The 13718-nt window shown below is 39.4% G+C and overlaps 2 protein-coding genes across 5 annotated transcripts in view; both read right to left on the bottom strand.

The window, feature by feature from the left end:
* The window catches only part of RP1 (RP1 axonemal microtubule associated), a 188696-nt gene that overhangs the window by 151631 nt on the left and 23347 nt on the right, over window positions 1–13718 (bottom strand). For all 4 annotated transcript variants that reach the window (XM_081873914.1, XM_081873915.1, XM_081873912.1 and 1 more), the window contains one exon: window positions 1861–2024. In XM_081873914.1, coding sequence (XP_081730040.1) covers window positions 1861–2024 — 164 coding nt within the window. The remainder of the gene's footprint in view (window positions 1–1860; window positions 2025–13718) is intronic.
* On the bottom strand, window positions 7698–13268 carry LOC309348575 (oxygen-regulated protein 1-like; the record flags this gene model as incomplete). The annotated part of the gene is given in 2 exon segments (XM_081873947.1): window positions 7698–13148; window positions 13152–13268. Coding segments are annotated over 2 exon segments (5514 nt in total). The 3' UTR covers window positions 7698–7751.

Genomic DNA, 13718 nt, shown 5'->3' on the forward strand with positions numbered 1-13718 from the left:
TACTTCAGAATACTATTTCATCTTTGTAAAGCATTTAGCTCAAGGAGGACTGAATAAGTAGGTCCAGCTGTGAGTCTGCAAAACTGAGTAAATCTACTTGAAATAGAATTCAAATGAAGTAAATGTGTTTAGGATTTTTGTGTCAATGGGTTCAATCTTAGGGCATCATTGCAGCCTACAACATATTGAAGCAGCAAATCCTTGCTTAGAATGGTGTGATAAATAGAGTGTTTCATCTTAGGACATTAGCCAGCTTATCAATTTACAGTCTGGAATGACTTCATTACTTATATGAACATCACTGTTTATTTTTATATACTTGTAGTCCTTGAAGCGTGAAGCCAACCTCTACAGGGAAATGTGATGAACTGAGAGTTATATGGGTTGAGGTTGCCTCAGATGGACCAAAAAAGCAGAAGGCTAGCCAGCCAATGGAATATAATCTCTTGTTCTCTGGCCTCAACTCTTCTTCCCAGCCCAGGGGGAAATCAGAGGAGAAGGAGCGTTGTCTGGGAAGCCTTTGCCCTTCACTCAAGTACCTTCTAGAGGATGTTGCTTTCCCTGACTTCTCAGACTCAAAGTGTACCCCCTGATCCAGTCTTCACCTTCCACGTGCCATTGGAGGCTGCAGCTGCAGAATCATGAAATGATCCTTTAAGAAACAGGCAGCTCCTCATAGGGGGAGATGTTAAAAGTAGGTCCAGACCAGTTGGCCTTCAGAAGGCTTCAGTATAATTCTGAGGTAGCAGTTTCTGCCTGTACTTGCCATAGTCCAGGGTTCTAACATACTGTGCTTTACCTTGGCAGTTATTATCTTGTACAGCTTATTAAATGTGATTCTGCCTTTTCAGATTTGACTTTGCTCTTCAGGATGTGACCTTACCCTTCCAGTAAGTGCACTGCTTCAATCCAACCTCCCCTGGGTACTATAAGCCAAGCTAGGACATATCATACAGGCTGATGCATACTTCACTCATTTTTCATTTCTACTGCTCCCTCTGGGGACTGGGCATTTCTGATGGTGGCAACCATGGATTTCAACTGCACCCATCTATCTTAGGCAACATTTCTCATGGTTTTCCAAAAGCCAACTGGACTGAATTCACCTTTAGTAAGTATCACTGGAAAACATAGAGCCATCTTGGCCTCAGCTGATATGCTGGAAGTCATGAATTGACCCTGGGAATACAAGTGAGTTCCATCAGGAAAACCCCATTATTACTGTTTACCCACCTTAAATTCAAGTCATGGGTTGTATGCAATGTAGCACTACATAAACATTTTGTCCATGCAAAGATTTCTGTTCATGCAACATATTGCTCTCCCCATCTCCTCCCCCTGCACCCCCCTATGTGTTCTAGGGGTTTTCCCAACCCTCTGGAACAGAACCGAGAGGGTTCAGGGCATGCAGTGGAATGAGAGGGATGGAAAAGTCACATCGTGGAAGCAGAAATCTTGTGCTGACAGCATGCAGTCATTGAACACCACCCAGTGGGTTGAGAACTGCTTCCCCATGACAAAATGTTTAGAACATCCATTACAACTGATCTGCAGTGAAAGCAGTTTTTGAAAATTCAAAATGCCATGTGACGGTGGCAAATAATATAATTCAGTAAACAGGATTATGTGGAGCAACGCTAAAAGAATGGCAGCCCTAAAACCACAAACAGCTACTTCAGAAGCGTACACCACTTTTTGTTATAGTCTTTTCCACTCCACACAACTGGAGAATGACTGAACTGTGTTCTGGACCTAACAATAAAGAAATGAAAACTTTGCTTAACAAAAAAAGTTAACTCTTTATTTTTAATCATGTGCTATCCTTATAAAAAACAGTATTTTGATATAGTAATAACTTACAATGAATGTATCTTCATTTCCTCTTTCAAACACCTTTTTCTCCTCTCCATATAGAAAGACAGCTCCTGAATTATTTTGATCCCCATATAGTACAATATAAACTTGTGAGCTGGTGCTGGCAGATGGTAGGTCACTGGTAAAAACTGTTACCTTCCATTTCCTAGCTAAAGAAACATATAAAATCTATAATTAATGGGAATTAGAATGTGACTCTCACCAGGTAAGAATTGCCCTTCATTAAAATAATCACAAATTACTGGAAGTTGTGCCTGAAATACCCATTTTCCACACTCTAGTTTCAACTAGGTAGTAGCAGATGGCGTCATAGGGCAGAGGTGCTTACCTGACCTCCTAGTCACTGCTGTTCACTAGCAGCAAGGGCAACAGGGGATGCAGCAGCTTGGATGGCACAGAGCAGATGCACCAGCAGGAGTGCCAGATTAGCTCCTCTGGTGTGTTTGCTCCATGACACCCTTGTCATGACACCCTTGTCATGAAGCTTACCCCTCCCAGTAAGCTTCATTAACTCACCTGCTGAGAGATCAGGTCAGGTAAGAGGTCTACTCCACTACACTGTCCACTAAGCAATAAGGCTTTAATGATACACATTCACACAAACACGCTCATGCTTCCGTGAACCTCAGACAGTCTTTCTTCCTCATGCATTATAGTTTCTTTTCTTCGCCAAGGTAAATTTTGATTGCCTTTTGGATCCTGATTCCAAAGAAAGTTGATAAGAACATGAGAAGAGGCCTGCCGGATCAGGAGAAAGGCCCATTTCGTCTGGTCTCCTGTTCTCACAGTGGCCAAACAAATGCCTAGGGGAAGCTCACATGCTGGACCAGAGAGCAACAGCACTGTGATTCCCAGCAAGTGTTATTCAGAAACATACTGCCTCCAACAGTGCAGGCTGAGCATAGCCATTATGGCTCATAGCCGTTGTCCCAATTCCAGCACAGATTGCTTTGTCACACAGATTTACAATTATTGCAGCCAGATTCAGAGGCTGTCTTCCATCACATTCAGTTTTAGCACAGATTTTCTACAGTGATTTTCTCCTTACGGGAATTATCCATGAAATGAACAGGAACACTCAACAGGCAGCCATTTAGTTTTTCTCATTCTGTCCCTGTACTTGTGCCTTGATAATGACTTATAATGTTAATAATATAGCACCAATAAGACCTGTACAGCTTTGCTTTTATTAAATCATTCTCTTCACTAGTTGTAATTGAATATTATGCTCATTTGTTTAATCCAATTTAGCAATATCCATGAGATTAAAAGAAGAAACTGGTTTTAAGAATCAGCGGTTAAGAGATAAATGACAATGGGTTCTTTGGGGCAATAGCACCTGTGAAAGGGAACTGAACATCAGTGCATAATGGCCTGCAATTCTGTCAAGCAGAAATCATTCTCTGCATCATCAAATGAAACGATGTAATGCTTTCAATATTTAGTCACTACTCATTAACCACTTGCTGCAATATTTATATTTAGAAACTTCTATAACACAAATACTATATGTATAGTAGAAGTACCACATTGGTTATCACACCTAAGGAGTTCAAATAGTTTGTGCCCTAATAATAAAGTCTTCAGATTTTTCAAACAAGTTTTTCATCTGAAAATTTCCAGACATTAATGGCAACCTTTAGGCAATCTCATTAGTTAATGCATGTGTTCATGATGGAGTAAAAGAAGAGTAGGAAACATTTTTCTACCCAGGGGCCATTTCCCCTCCCAAGTGACCTTCCAGGACCACATGCCAATAGTGGACAAATCCAGAGGCAAAAAGTGTGTGTAGCACATGACTTACCTTTGTACCGTAGGCTACATTCCATCTATAAAAAACAGAGTGGTTGGGCTGTACTGCTTAAATTACCTCCTTCCAGTTCCAACCATTGAAGTGCAGTCCAGCCAGCTACCATCTTGCCTTTCTCTACATTCCAGCTATTCACATTCCATCAGGGGACTTACAGCCTTCATGACTATATTTTGTCTATATAAAATTATCATGATGGAATTTCTTTGTTTGCTTGACTTATATACTACCCTTCATCTTAAGATCATCTTAAGAAAACAATTCCTTCTGTTTGTTTTAGCACTACCTAAGTTACTTATTACAAAATGAACAGAAGTGTTAATAAATGATTACACAGTCATGGATTATTTTGCATTATGGACTTTTCTTATTGGTTTTTATTGGTTCAGCATTCTTAAATTGATCTAATACAAGCAGCATAGTCTGGTTGATGTTGGACAGAATTCAATGTTATATGAGTGGACCTCTGCTTGTGCAACAGGAGTTAGCTTTCCATTATTCAACACATACACCCCAGTCTTTTTCAGAGGATCCCCCCCAACCCTAAAGAGCAGGTTTTGAGGGAGTGCAAGGTAATGCAGGGGCATGAGAAGAAATTGAGGTTCTATTGTGTGACTGAAAAACCATTCCATTTGTGATTGGCAGCAACATTTACAGCCCATTGGGTTGAACATGCAACTTCAAATACATGCTCAATCATGAACCCTCTGGTTGGTCTCTGGATGAATCACATTCCCTCAGAGTCGGTTTTCTATCCATAAACTGGAACTGTTATTGTGAAAGCCTGATTCAGGGATTGTGAGGATAGATTAAATAAATGCTGTATTGTGTTACAATAATTATTCCTTTAAAAAATGGTTTCAAAAATTAGTGCAACATGGATGTCAGGGGTTCAGGGAGAGAGACGCAGATGAGGGAGGAGACAGAGAGCGAGGGGGAAGGATTCCAGGGTGACGAGGAAGAGGACGACAATGACCCAAGATTGTCCATGAGTCCGTCTAGTGAATCGGAGGACTCCCAAAAGGGAGCCCCTCTGGTCAAGCCAAGGGGAGCTAGAGGGGGAAGCAGTCAGGAGCAGGGAAACGAAGGGGGAACCCCCAGTGGGAGTTGGAGATCGGGACCGGCTGCTCCGCCGGAACGGAGTGAAGGGGGTGGAGTGACCAGTGTGTCAGAAGGAGCAGAACAGGAAGCAGAGAGGGGAAGGAGATCAGGGCAAGACGTCCTGCCGGAAGGGGAGGAAAGTAGTATCGAGAGCAGTGTAACTGTCAAAGGGAAGGTCAGGAGCAACGTACGCGCACCAAGTTCAAAATGGGAGGCGCGCGGAAGTGAAGAGAGTCCTGGGGAGGAGCCTGGTCCCAAAGCCCGAAGGAGGGGGGAGGAGGCGCCAGAGGATTCAGCCTCTGGGGAGTCCCGAAGGGAGAGAACACAGGGGGGCAGAAAGACCCTGCAGAAAAGGAAAGAGAGGAAGAGGTGGGCCAGTACAAGCCTCTTAAACTGGTGTAGAGGCGGGACTGACTCAGAGGGGACTTCAGCGGTCTAAGCGTAACAGACGTAGAGTCACGGAGCTCGGATGTGAAGCTAAGAATGTTCTTCAATAAAAGCTTTTGTACATAAGCCGGACTGGACTTTGGTCTCTTGTGAGCTGGGACCACGGGTGACTCTGACAATATATGTAATATCTCCAAGACTGGTGTTGTCATCCATGATGCTTTCATTAATTATACAAGGTACAGATTGAGGTCAGGCTGTTCAGCAATTTTCCATTTTTCTCCAATAACAAAGGGCTGTTCTTTTAGCTTACTTTATTGTTCATAATACAGATTCATTATCATAGAAACACAAATACAAGGGTAATGATAGCTATTGCTTTGAATCAATGTATAACAACCAAGTATCTGTAGAAAAAACACATAGTCTTCCGTGTGGGCTTTCTCAAGGTTTGATTTTGTCCCCAATGCTGTTTAACATCTACATGAAACCACTGAGTGGGGTAATCAGGAGTTTTGGTATATGCTGATGACACACAGCTCTACCTTTACATCTACAGGCATGGCAGTGGATGTGCTAGAGCATTGTCCTGCCTCAGAAATGGACCAAATGAGAGCCAATAAAGTGAAACTCAATCCAGACAACACTGAGACACTGTTAGTGGGTGGTTCCCTAGATCAGATGGATGAAAAGTTGCCTACTCTTGATGGAGCTACAACTCCCTCTGAAGGAGCGGGTACACAGCTTGAGAGTACTTCTGGACCCACTGCTGTTGGATGAGGTTCAGGTGGCTTTGGTGACATGGAGTGCCTGGTTAGGGATAGCATAACTTCTGTCATCTGGGCTCTGGTAACCTCTAGGTTAGATTACTGCAATACATTATACATGAGGCTGCATCTCAAAACAGTTCAGAAACTTCAGCTGGTGCAGAACTCAGTAGCCACATTACACCAATCCAGGCCCAATTCAGAGTGTTGGTTTTTACCTATAAAGCCTTAAATGGCTCAGGAGCTGATAATAATAATAATTTATTTATACCCCGCCCATCTGGCTGGGTTTCCCCAGCCACTCTGGGCAGCTCCCAATCAAATATTAAAAACACATTACAACATTAAACATTAAAAACTTCCCTAAACCACAGTACCTCAAAGACTGACTCTTCCATAAGAACCAACCTAGACCCTGAAATCATCATCTGAGGCTCTTTGTGTGCTTCTTCCGCAAGAGGTCTGGAGGATGGCAACATGGAAATGGCCCTTTTCTGCAGTGGCTCCCAGTTTGTGGAATGCTCTCCCAAGGGAGGCTCACCTGGTGCCTTTGTTACATATCTTTAGATGTCAGACATAAACATTCCTTTTCTCCAAGACATTTCGCTAATTAAATAATCTATGGCCTTTTAAATTGTGGGGAGGTATTGGTTTTGTTTGTTGCTATGTTACATCTTTTGTGTTTTTATATTGTAAACTATCCTGTGATCCTCAGATGAAGTGTGGTATAGAATATAATAATAATAATAATAATAATAATAATAATAATAATAATAATAATAGCTGCCTTTGGACTTTCAGAAATATGAAGCAAGTTCTATTATACTAGCTACATTTAGCTATTGCAATGTTAGACTAGTAGTTTCTATCATGATTATCTCCAGTAGAAATGCAACAGAAGTGGTAATGTATATGATGTTTTTAATTTTTGACCATTCTAGAGTAGTCTCCATAATTGAAGACTAACTAGTGTCTGATTTTATATTCATTAAGACAGAGGGCAAACTTGGTAAAAAAAAAAAAAACCAACAAAACTAGAGAGTGGCCTGGTTACATACATAAATGAGATCAGTTAGCCCTTCTTAGAATCATGCCTTTGTGTATTTTCTAAGTTTCTCAGTGTATGGAACACAAGAGTAAAGTTCACCGACATCGTACATAAGAATATTGCCTATAATTGCAATACTTACTGTTGCCCATTTCAATATATATTCAATATACAATATTGTTTTTACAGTTTGTTAGAATAAGTATCTTTAACACCTGTTTTGTAAAACTAAAATGTTCTGTATACGGATCTCCAAAGTATTTCACTGGACAAATTATAATTATAAACTATGATAAGAATAATTATGAAGATTTAGAAATGTAAACGTAACAGTTTTTTCATGTAAGTTAATTACACTTGCAGTTTAGAGAAAAATAACAATAAATAAAATGATCACAAATGGCCTCTCTAATAAAATAAACTTAATATCAGTCCTACTCCCTGTCCATGCTAGCATAATGGGCTGCATTTCTAATGTTCAATAATATGGGTCATGAGTTTAATCTACCATCACAAAAAAACATTATGAACTAATATTTCCATAGTTTCTCATGCACAAAATGTTTGTAATGTTATTTTGCATTTGTTAAGGAAAATATGTAACAATAGTGAGCAAAACAAACAAGAACAAAAAAACCTTTTCACAGAAGAATTATTAATAAGAAATTAGGAATATGTATTCCTCAAACCAGGGCATAAATTCACTGTCTTTATCATTTGTGGTTTTGTTTTGTTTTAATATATAGGCAGTGCTATATAATTCTTAATAACTTTTTTCGGAGTCTGAATACTCATTGTCACTTTCATCTTCTTTTACATAAGATGAAGTTTCTTCTTTGATACTGAGGGCATTTTCACCTTCCAAGTTTACAGTTAATTTCAAGCCAGTACTATTTAAGAGTGCCTCATGATGGTGAAAATTTTCATGTTTGCACCTTTCTGTTACATCTGCTAATGAAGAAACAGGTTTCTCTGCAACCATTTTGTTTCCCTTGTCTTTTGAGTTCTGCAGTACAGATAAATTATTATTCTGTTCCACTGTTATCTCACTGAATACATCACTACTGGCATTATTTTCATGACTGTTGATCTCCTGTGTGCCTACATCAATATTTTCTGTGACATAAAATTTCTTTAAACCTTGGTTTTCTTTCAGTGCTGCTGACACAAGTAAACTGAAAGTACTGCCATTCATGAAATCTAAAGTATTGTCAGCATAGAGTCTGTTAAAAATATTATTTGCAATGTTATTAATGCTGCTGTTATTCAGGTCTGTGTGATATTTGTAAAGTCCAGTTATATTTTTGCCTTGCCATACGAAATATGGAGTATTTGTTAACAAATGTGACCCCACTTGGTTCTCAACATCGGAGGCTTTTTGGTAAGCACATCCTCTGATCTCCTCATTAGTTGGCTTTATGATGGCTGTCAATATTGGACAATGTTGTCCACAGATAGCATGGAGTTTATCCAGCGAGTCTTGATCTTCACGGCTATTCCTGCTTGAATGAGTGTTGCTTATTGGTTGGGTTTGAATTGGCTCATCATTTGAAGACTGTTCTGCAGGATGCACCTTATTGTCTGGTAATCTAAATTCTACAGAAGTAAGAGCTGGAGAATTACTTTTCACTTCTGTATAACATTGCGTGGAACTGTTACATGCTGCCTCAAAAAGCAAGGAGCTACTACACTGGTTGTTTCTGCTTTGTATACTTAAAGTATCAGGAAACGGATCCGAATCACTGTTATGAGGCATGTTGAAGTAGTTGCATCCATTGTCATATGGCTTAGCCATGTCTTCAAGTTCAGAAGATGATATTTCTTTGAGTGGTGGCCGGAGATTCAGATTCCCAAAATGTGAATATGGAATTTCATCACTATGATTGTCAAATGCCGTGTCGGCCGATGTTGTATCTGTATTGCCATACATTCCAGAGTTCTCAGGTGGTGACCTCCTTATTAAATGGTTCTCCTTAAGAAGCCATTTTCCTTTATCAATCAATACTCCTTCATCTTCAGCAATGTGTTCCCTAGATTGGCAGTGCTGGTTTGTGTATTCCACTGAACAGTCATCATTATAATATGCTTCTTCCCCATTAAGACTAAACTGTGGTGCTGGCAAGGTAGCATTTTCTTGTTCCCACATGTCATTATTTGCGTTTAAATCTTCTGGGATTTTAGGTGATGCAAATTCATCCAGCCAGGTATGATTCTTTTGACACAACAAAGGAGCTCCCTCCATTACATCATGACAGGGTTCTTCTACAGCATTTCCTTGTAGCGTTTGAGTCAAATATGGAGGATCAAGCTTAGAAGGGGACTTAAAGGAAGCTTCGGCTTTACCATAAAGTCTCTCAATAGTTCTTTTCACATACCCTTTGTTGTACTCTTTTTCATATATTGCTTCATCTACACTTTCATTTGCCAAGTCACTGGAATGCCTAACATTGTAATCACTTTCATCAGTTTCTGGTCGATAATCTGACAAGTCAGAAGTGGCAGGACTTTTCAGGCATTTTTTGAATTCCAAAGAAGAATTTGAGTAGGATCCACCCTCAAGTTCCTTTACTATCAGTTTTACTCGGGACACCTGTTCCTCTTCTCCTGGAATTTGCTTAGATTCATAACAAAAAGATAATGGTGATGGTGTAGACAATCGTTCTGAAGTCTCCTCACAAGTACCATCTTCCTCCATGTCTTCCTGTACAGAATTTTCTACAATGTCGCCATTTGTGGTATTATCAGCAATGGAAGTAAGACACTCACTTGAATTTTCCTTTAACAACACAGAGCTGGTCCAGTTTAAATCTTCTGTGCCTTTTACTTCCTTATCATCTAACTCTGAAGTTTCTAGATCAAACATGTGGTCTTTATCATTAGAGGTCATGCTGTGAGTGCTTGACTTAGGTTCTTGTGATATCTCTGATTCTTCATTATTAAATGATGTATCTGTGGTTTTTTCCTGTGTGCCTTGAAATGAGCTATGTTCAAATGAACTTTGTTCATTTTCTGTAGGCAGATCCTCATTTGAAGCCAAGCCACAGCTATTCAAGTCAGCATTAATGCAGTTCAAATTTTGCATTTCATCATGAACATCCAAATCATTTAGATCTGAATTCTCTACTGGAGTACTGCAGTTCATCTCCCCCTCCTCCCCACTAGACCTCTCCAATTCTCCTGCTAACACTTCTGCATCCATAACTTCCTCAGAACTCAACCTATTTTTAAGAGTTAAATTCTTGTTTACTTTTCCTTCTTCTTCAAAGACTGGTATATGTTTAATTTCAGCTTGAGAAAAAATTTCTTTGTGATATGTTGGTTCCTGTTTCTCTATTTGCATTCCGGAGAATATTAAATGGTTTGCTGTGCAGTCCTGAAGATTGGATACAGCAGTCTTCAGGTCTTCAGCTTCCTCTTTAATTGCAACTTGTTTCAAATACTGCAGGAGTGTAAATACTTCTGAACAGCTACAGGTAGTTTGTACCATGTCATCTTTATTTATATTGGATAAAGTTTCTTTGAGGTTAAGTAAAAGGAGCCAAGCGAGGAGGAGATTGGAAGAAGATCCAAGAAGGGAGGAAGAAGAAATGTCTGTAATGCATCCAACATGGTTCTTTTCAGCACTGAGCAGTGTTGATTTCAGCTGCTGCAGCAACAGACCACTGACACAATCCTTCTGCATATCAGGTCCTAGAATGTTACTGGTGCCATTGGCAGCAATTTCAGAAATGTACCTTTGATCACTGGTTTCTAGCAGAACCTTCTTTTTGTCATTTTCATGTATAATATTACACATGGGTATTTTATTATTGCTCTGGATATCTGACTGTAATAAATACTTGGCTTCTTCTATTAAACTTGCCTCAGCATCTGTCAAACAGCCAATGTGTCCTTTGTACAATTTTTTAACTGATTCTTCAACAGTTCCTAGTTCACTGAGATGATTTAATGTACCATTGGATAGTTTACTTTCATTAATATTTTTATTCCCTGATAGGCACGCATTCTTTCCTACTAACTGACTTTCTTGATCTGAAAAAGACTTGACAGACAACTGATGCATTGTTCTGTTATTTGAATTTATGGGAGGTAAATGCTTTTCAGGCATTGTGGCATTTGGGAATATGTTCTGCAACCAGTTTTGGACATAGCTTTCAAGAGAAAGTTCTGCAATCTCATTTGTCAAGGCTGCATTCCTCAAAGAATCCAATGTTCTAGTCTCATCCAACACAGGAACTTTACTACCTGAAGCACTTTCAGGCTTTTTATTCTTTTTTACTTTTTTATGTTTCAATGATGATTTGTGTGATTTGGCAGAAGTTACCCTCTTTTCTTTTTCAGCCTTAGGACCACTTCCTGTATCAGTCAATGGCTTCCATGAAACTATGCAACCTGGTGTTTGTTCTGTTACATTAGCTGTGTCACATGTACCTTCTTTAATCTGTTCAATTTCATTTTTAGGGTGATCTTTAGCCATTAACACTTCTTCTGCTTTCAAGTGAGGTTTTTTGTCTGATTTGGCTTTTAGCTTAGGCAACTGTCTATTTAGATTTTGCTTCAGGTTAGATTCTAATTCATTTTTCTGGGATTTCTTAGAAACTTGACTATATAAATCTTCTTTAGGACCTAAGCCTTTATTAGAACCTTCTAAGTTGGCAACAGGCAAAGCAGGCACTCTTTTATGAACTGTGATTTGAGGAGAAGAATGTGGTGCACTTTCTCTTGTGATATGCATCTCACAAGTCTTCACATCATTCTCAGGGGTTGCTTCGGCTGATATATCATGCAAGTTCTGTGGAAAAGCTGTGCCTTGTTCCACAATATCAGAGGAAGGTTTTCTCTTTTTCTTCTTTTTCTTCTTGCTCTTCTTTTTACTACTGGAAGATGCAGCTTGGCTTCCATCAGAGAGATGAGTTGCTGAGTTCTTGACAGTGATAGAAGAAGATTCTGTTATCGGGGGAGATCTTTGAGCACACTTGCATACTGTTTCACTGCTCCCAGGAGGTGAGTCATGTATGGAAGTTTGAGAAGAATGCAATCCCTTGCACTGGTTGCATAGCACCTCCTCACTTCTTGACTGAGATAATTCGGGGTGGCCGTTGAAGCTGCCAACTTCCCCTCCAGTTTGATCACTTTGATTAAGCAAAGGCAGTCCAGTTGCATGGGATTTCTTTAGAGAAGATTGAGCATGACTGATGCTAGAATCATAACCAGATGTTAAATTGTTATCTAAGCCTTCCTCTGCAACTGAATTCTCCAAAATGTTCTGTAATAAGCCATCCTCACAAGGCAAGGCATTGGACTTTTTAATTGTGACCTTGTTTGATGTTTCTTCCTCTGTCTGGCCATCCTGAGATTGATTGAGCGTATGATTGCTGCAAATTTCACTTAGTTTTGGTGTGGTAACACTTGATGTTTTACTGCTAGAGTGAGTGACCAGGCAATATTCAGATTTGGTATCACCATTGTCCATTTCTTCACTGTAAGAATACTGCCCAACCATCTTTTTTTGGACTGCTGTGTCAGATACCACAGTTACACTTTCAACCAAGGATTTCTTTTGCTTGACTCTTCTAGGCCCAGGAGTAGGTGGTCTATAAAAAGGAGGTTTGATCTTATCATTCTTTGCCTGGCTCATATCTACGTTCACAGAAGAATTCTGCCATATGTCATAATTGCTAGCTTCCGTTCCACATGAAATATCTTGACTGATCACTTCTGTGTTGAAGGGCTGCAGTGAGACATCATCTTCAGCCCCGTTGAAGTTTTCTGCATTTTTTCCACATGACTCATCTTCTGCAACAACTGCAGAAGTGCCAGCACGGCTAACTGTGGTCGTCCATTTTATAGTTTCCTCTTCTTTTATGTTGAATCGAACTCTCATCTCAACTGTCATGCTGCCATCTTGATTAAGATGAACAGACTTCTCAATGTCATCTTCAGGGGGCACCAAAGAGAAATCTTCCCCAGTATGTGAATGATTTTCTGCTAAGCTTGTGTCAATATTAGGTATGTAAGAAGACTCTGAGTTGTTATCATTACTGTAGCCTTTAGAAGAAGAAGCAGAAAACATCTGTGATCGGGAGCTTGAGTCTATCTGTACACTCACTTTCAAGTAATTTATTGAAAACACCCCAAATGATAAGATTAGATGGAAAGTTCAGAAGACAGTCATCAGAAATAACCATCCAGGGACAGAGGCAGCAGACAGGTAGGAAAGAGACAAGAGAAAACACAAAAAGAAGGTTGTTAGTACAAAAACATTCAGATAAAATAGCATTGGGAAGGGATCCAATTATATAAAACATTAGTAATAAATGGTCAGCCCTGCTGGTTAAAAGGCTAAAACTTGAAACAATGAAAACCTGTATAGCTTAAATAGTAGGGAGAAATGAGATATCTGTCCAGACACATCAGCTACTATCACCTAGTAAAAAAAAAAAAGAGCAGCAAAGAATAGACAAATATTTACTAGGTTTATGCATAGTCTTAAATATTAACAATGACAGATATTTTGGCCAGAAATAAACCAGGGATTACAAGTTTTAGCCTTTTAAAATTAAGCAGGTGTGCAGTGTGCAATTCTATGCATGATGGTGTGGAAGGAAGTTTCATGATGCCTAATCATGTTTTCTTCACAATGACGGCATTTACCATCATTTTTGAAAGTTCCAATTTATTTATTTAAGCATAATTTATACACTGCGTCATTGTAAATAGAATAGAAATT

The sequence above is a fragment of the Podarcis erhardii genome, assembly GCF_964252035.2.
Source record: "Podarcis erhardii genome assembly, chromosome: 8".
NCBI lineage: Eukaryota > Metazoa > Chordata > Lepidosauria > Squamata > Lacertidae > Podarcis > Podarcis erhardii.